The sequence below is a fragment of the Tigriopus californicus genome, chromosome 12, assembly GCF_007210705.1.
Source record: "Tigriopus californicus strain San Diego chromosome 12, Tcal_SD_v2.1, whole genome shotgun sequence".
NCBI classification, from domain to species: domain Eukaryota; kingdom Metazoa; phylum Arthropoda; class Copepoda; order Harpacticoida; family Harpacticidae; genus Tigriopus; species Tigriopus californicus.
The window spans coordinates 8,707,201-8,713,200 of record NC_081451.1 but is presented as its reverse complement, the minus strand read 5'-3'; the positions used below and the strand labels follow the sequence as shown (position 1 = coordinate 8,713,200).

Here is a 6,000-nt window from a genome sequence, read left to right as displayed (position 1 = left end):
GGCAGTGGGCTTCATATCTACAAAAGTACTTGGCTTTTACCGCCTGTTTCTCGCTGTTTTACCCCCAACAGTGAACTACCCCGGGGTAAACTTCAACGTCCAGGGCAATGTCTCCCAAAAGTGAAATCCGCTACCTTAATTGAACTCTTCATTTTGTATATCTTCAATTATCACCTTGAAAGCCAAACTACACTGTGATCCCAGATATTGAATGAAAATTGCTTGAAGGAGGAGTCAAAAAGTTTTGCCTCATCAAAGTAACACAATTTGTAGCTGGGGAAGCTCCTCATCGACGGATTTTACTCCGATCAAGCGGAGTTCGACATGATGGAGTTGTCCATGGGGGGAGTTCCTATCTGGCGGAATATCCTGTTGTCGAAGTTGTCCCTGTGGCCGAGATTCACTGACAGAAAACCTTGGGTTTGCTGTTGGGAAAGCAAATGTGGCCAAATTTTGATGATTTGAATTTTGGGGTTTTTTTTTGGTTTCGATTGATAATAATAGGGTAAATGAACTAATGTAAGTCAAATCAGAACCATGTTTTTTTGAACAACTGCTCCCTTTATTCTCATAGCCTCGTCAGTCAAGTGAGTCTGACTGTAAGTTGTAGACATCCCTCCAGTCACCCTGAGCGCTTCTATGACAACAAAAACGTGTTTGGTCAAAACAAACCGATGGGACGATAGATAACGTCAAAAATGGAGGCCACTGTATGTCATAAGTGGTGGTCAACTATGGGCCTAAAATGGTGGTAATCTTTTAATTATACCTGATATTTGCTCAATAACACACAACCATGTTTCGACAAGTCAAAGTTCTGGTAGAAAAGGGCTTTAGTAAGCACTTGGCTTGGACCAACACCATCACATGTGGCTTCCTATTAGGCGGTGGAGACATCATAGAGCAAAGGATCGAAAAATACCGCAAAAAACACACGCCCTCACCACACGAGTTCAATGCATCTAGAACGGGTAGGATAATAATATTGATAATATTGATGATGTTGACGATATTGGCTACCATGTAATGGCCGGTCTTGGGTTTTTGAACCTCGCCTGCAAACATTGTACATCTGAGTTATAAGTCATAATAGCCAGATCTGGTGCCAACACAATGGTGGAGAAAAAAAATATCATTATTATATAGAGTGGTGTAGGTGTTTATCTTCAATGAGTATTGACTTGGTAGTACTCATTTTTTATGTGAATCTGATCCCAAAAACATCTATTTGTCGTTGTAATTGATAAAACATTCGGCCACATTTTTGAGTTTGAATTTCCCATTGACAAGAGATCATCTTACAGATGATCATGATTTTCGCTCACTAGGACATGCTTATTAGAAGTAGATTATTGTTTGACAATCTGTTTCTTCATCTTCTTTGTGTTCATTGCTCCGCTTTCCACAATGTTTGCTTCAGTAAAAGTACTAAAAACGCTCGGTTCTACGTGGCTGGACATTCTGAATTCAAATATGCTGAAAATCATTCCCCAATCTGATCATGGAGGCAAAATAACGTCATTTACCTTATCTGCAAGTGATTATGTATTTGCCCTTTGTGAAGAATGCTATATATCAATATTGACTTTGTTCAACTGAATCCAAATAATAAGTAAATTACTCGATTACAGTACATTCATCGTTCGTTTCAGGGCGTATGTTTCTCGTGGGTCTGAGTCAGGGCCCGCCTCATCATTATTGGTACACGTTCCTGGACAAGTACTTGCCCAAACGAGATCTTCGCACGGTTGGAATCAAGATCCTGGCCGATCAACTCATCGCAGCGCCTTTCTTTGCCCTCACCTTCTTCTATGGGATCGGATTGCTGGAAAAGAATACCTTCTCCGGCTGTTGGACCGAATTCGTGGCCAAATTTCCCTACATTTATGCCGTAAGTGTTACCTGTACAATGTGATAGGACAGTTTTGTGACCATTCAATTGTCCTGCACTTATGTTAGACGAATGAAACAGAAGCTACAATGTCAATATTTAGATGAACAGGCGCACAAAATCGGCAAACAAAATAATTTGGTGGAGCAAAGGTCTCATTGATAATTGAATGAAATGGAGTGATATCAATTGAAAATTAAAATGGTTCTTCCAAGGGTCCAAGACCCTTTTTTTTGGTTCTATGACATATTTTGAGACGCTGAGAGTTAATATTATTCTCGGCTCTTAACTCACATATTAATAAGCCGATCCGGACAACATGCATGAAACTTATATTGAAACTTTTGTCAAATTTTGTATGACATTGCGTAAGAAAAACACGAAAATTACCCATCTCTCATTGATGCTGTCCATGCGTTTCAAAATGAGGACGAACCGAATAAAAAAGTTATTTTCGACATTTATGAAATTATGAATATCTAGGGAAAGCCCTCATGTCTATTTTACACTGGCTTGGTACTTCAAATTGTGTAAAATGTAGATACGTAATGTGAAGAGAGAGAGTCGAGAAACTATGCAGAAATCTCACTATAACAGATATTATTTCGAAGTTTGCTACTTGAACACGTTTTTAAAGTGATGTAAAGTAAAGGAAACATTTTGAAGATTTGTTACAAGCACACTTTTAGGATTATACAGCCTAAGGATGAGCATGAACCGGAAAATGGTAAAACTATGAAAATAAAGAGAGTTGAATATTATGAATTTGCCATCCTGCACTACTAGAAATTGATAACATTATCAGTAGCGGTAAGCAAAGCAGAAAAGAAGCTACCAAGGGAGCAATCTGAAGCTCAAAAAGTGACAGCTCTGTTTTTGATGAATTTTAGAGGTTTAATGATTTGCGCATTTTTCTAAAGCGCCGGAACTCAACATTTTCATGGGGACATCCTAGAGATATACCTCAGTTCAAAACTGTGTTTCGTATGTAATATTGTGATAAAATCCTCAAATTCTAAAACATAAAAATTGCTAAACTTGGCACAGTTTTCGACTTAAAAATCTTGTTTCAGTTTGACTGGTTCATCTGGCCCCCCACCCAATATGTCAACTTTGTCTGGGTTCCCCCCAAATATCGCGTTTTGTACATCAACTTCATCACTGTGATTTGGGACGTGTTTCTCTCTTACATCAAACACGTGGAGGAGATTGAGGAGAACTGAGGCGAAAGCAACGAAAATCCGTCTTTACCTTCATGAATGTACTGAGATACCTTAACAGGCACTTTACCCCACCAATGATTCATTCTTGAATAAATCATGATGCATATTAAAGCATGAGTGAACCTTGAATAGATTAGCATATCGAGCAAAAATTCCTAGACTTAGTTTTCAAGTTGAGTTAATACCGACAATTGATCGATTCATGTGTTGAAGAGAAAAAAATCATAACATCTCCATAGAGAGGTGTAAAGCTTTGGGATTTCATACCCTCCGGTTCAACCGTGAATGAAGTGTCACCACACTTCTTACTGATGACAAAAAGTTGGCACCAAATATTTTTTTAGTATTTTCTGCATGTTCTTGTCACTTGCCATGTAATGTGTCATCTTTATCAAATGAATGTTGGACTTAAATGGTTCAAAATATTGTTCGAACGATTTCCAAAAATGGCGAACAAACTTGTCAATGAAAATTTGGAAGCACTGGATGTGCTAAAATTATGGTAGTTCTTGACGCGATTGTGGCGCAGCCTGACTAGCTCACACAGCTGATATCCGATCCGGTACTTTGCACGTCTCTGTAGCTACGGTACTATAGAGACGTGTAAAGGACGGGCTTGGGTTTCAGCTGTGTGGGCTAGCCAGGCTGCACCACAATCGTCGCAAGAACTACCCTGATTAAAGCTCATCCAGTGCTTCCAGCTATACACTAAAGAAATTTCAAATTTACAGGAAATTAGCTGAATTTTTGTTTGTTTATGCAAAAATAAAGTGCCGCCGTTCAAAAAGATCTTTCAATGCCTAATGACCATTTTTAGATATCTGAATTATCATATAATATATGCACTGAGTACCGGTTTAAGTGACATACCCCTCGTAGCTTAACCATTGAACGTGAAACAAGGAAGGGAAAAAACGAGTCTGCCCATTCCATGACCTCATTCAGAATAAATCACTATCAACTTCGTCCCACTATTTTTTTTTATTTATTTATTTTTTTCACAGAAGTTAGAATTAACTTAAAACCTTATACAACCATATTTATCTAAAGCCTTCAAAAGAGCAGATTTTAGAAAATTTGTTTTAGAGCCGCCCAATGGACAATTAGTTGAGCCGTCACTGAAAATTTCACAAATATCAATGAAGTCTTAAGGAATCCATTTTTAATTAGTTTCAATAGGAGAGGCCCTAAGATGGATCCCTGGGGAACACCTGGCTTGACATCATGTATGTCACTAAGGGATCCCTCGACCTTAACAATTTGCTTCCTATTCTGAATGAAGCTTCTCATCCAATTGAGAACCTTGCCTTGGATCCCAATGTCATGAAGTCTATTCAACAAAAGGCCATGATCTACTTTATCAAAGGCCTTGGCAAAATCAAGATCGACAACATCGACTGACCAGTCCAGTCTTTCCAGTCCCTCAATGAAAATCTTAAAATATATTCCATCATGAATGCAGGAGGAACTATCTATGAGCAGCAAAATCAAGAGACCAAGAAAAAGAAAAGAACTAAAAGGCTATGCAATCTTGTCGTGAGATACAGGACAACAGAGCAAAAGAGGGATGAACTACTTCACATCAAACTATATAAATCATATAAAACCATATAAATCTAAGATGGAGATAGTAAACAAGAAGTAAGGGACAGAGAAAAGCAAGGAATCAAGGACATATGTAAACTAGGAAAACAAAGCAAAAAACACAGAAACAAACTCAACAAACTGATTAACACAAAATGAAATCAACACAGTAATGAACAATAAATTCGTATTGTCAAGGACCAATCCAATCAAACTAAAGAACTGCACATGACGATTTGGAACTACAAATACTATGAAAGTGCCGCATGGAGGCAATAGATGGCGCCAGCTGTGACGTGCAAAATTAAACTTACCCAAGCGAACGATTAGACGCGCCCCCTGCTTATGGAAATTCCCGCCCAAAAACCAGTTGATTACAATGAGCCATTGTGTAACGTTACAAGCCAAGTGTTATCATTGAATATATGCGTTTGACAACTTGCTGCAAACGAGTTCAAGGTATCCCTTTTTCCGGACATACGAAGCGTCCGCGGTATCATACTACAATACAGATCAGAGAGGAACTGCTAAAGCTAAAAAAAAAAATGAGCAATAAATTTATTAGGTTTTAAAGTAATTACGTCTTACCAAAGAGCTGTGAAAAACCAAAACTAATTGAGTGACCAAATGGCAATCCCCGTTCATTCACCCACAAACAAACACCACGAACACTATACGTGCACAGCAATCAAAGAGCAACAGAGGAAGTCACACCTTGGTTCGAAATTCCTGGGAAAACTCAAAATGCGAGAGTTCTTAGCGAGCTCCAAAACAGGAATGAAATTTTTTTTATACAAAAAAATAACATTGTCTGATATATGCAGAGTCTTCAGAACTCAAGTGAATGCGTAACTAAGTCATCACATGATGATTGTAAAACCCATTTTCAAAGATTACTTTTTAGTGTTTTAAGTGACATTGTATGTATAGTATTTTCAGCTATATTGAGACTATGCAAGAAAAAAATCTTGTATTGATGCGATATTGATAATCGATATCAATTTGTTGGGAAATTGATTTATGATATAACCGGGGCATTTTGGGGCTATAAACAATGAAATTTGGACCATTAAATACTATGTAACTAAGTAGCGGTATAATAAATGATTTCATAATTTATAATCAAGAGCTAATTGAGTATGCTCCCAGTTGTCATGGAATAAGTTTTTGAAAATTTTAGTTTTTATAATGTTTTTAGGTATGTAAGTTTTTTATGTGGACAAGAAAACATGTTAGAAAAACAATCAAGATTGTTCCCCATAATTTTATGATGTAGAAAAATGCCAAGATGTGTTTGGGAAT

At 37.6% G+C, this 6,000-nt stretch overlaps 2 protein-coding genes across 5 annotated transcripts in view; one reads left to right on the top strand and one right to left on the bottom strand.

Moving 5' to 3' along the window:
* LOC131892172 (uncharacterized) overlaps nt 1-416 on the bottom strand; it is a 3,562-nt gene extending 3,146 nt beyond the window's left edge. For 2 of the 4 annotated variants that reach the window (XM_059241953.1, XM_059241955.1), the window contains exon 1: nt 265-403. The gene's annotated coding sequence lies outside the window, so the exon portion shown is untranslated. Of the gene's footprint in view, nt 1-174 lie in introns of all 4 variants that reach the window. The other 2 variants (XM_059241956.1, XM_059241952.1) reach the window with 2 other exon arrangements.
* Nucleotides 417-642: 226 nt separating this feature from the next.
* Nucleotides 643-3,225, top strand: LOC131892176 (mpv17-like protein 2). Its single transcript, XM_059241961.1, has 3 exons — nt 643-971; nt 1,653-1,891; nt 2,965-3,225. The coding sequence occupies exons 1-3, from the start codon at nt 797-799 to the stop codon at nt 3,112-3,114; spliced, it is 564 nt and encodes a 187-aa protein (XP_059097944.1). The 5' UTR covers nt 643-796; the 3' UTR covers nt 3,115-3,225.
* The last annotated feature ends 2,775 nt before the right edge of the window (nt 3,226-6,000 follow it).

Coding starts and splice junctions, on each gene's coding strand:
- LOC131892176 (XM_059241961.1), top strand. CDS start 797: ATGTTTCGACAAGTCAAAGTTCTGGTAGAAAAGGGCTTTAGTAAGCAC. Junction 972..1,652: donor GTTCAATGCATCTAGAACGG/GTAGGATAATAA, acceptor CGTTCGTTTCAG/GGCGTATGTTTCTCGTGGGT. Junction 1,892..2,964: donor AATTTCCCTACATTTATGCC/GTAAGTGTTACC, acceptor ATCTTGTTTCAG/TTTGACTGGTTCATCTGGCC.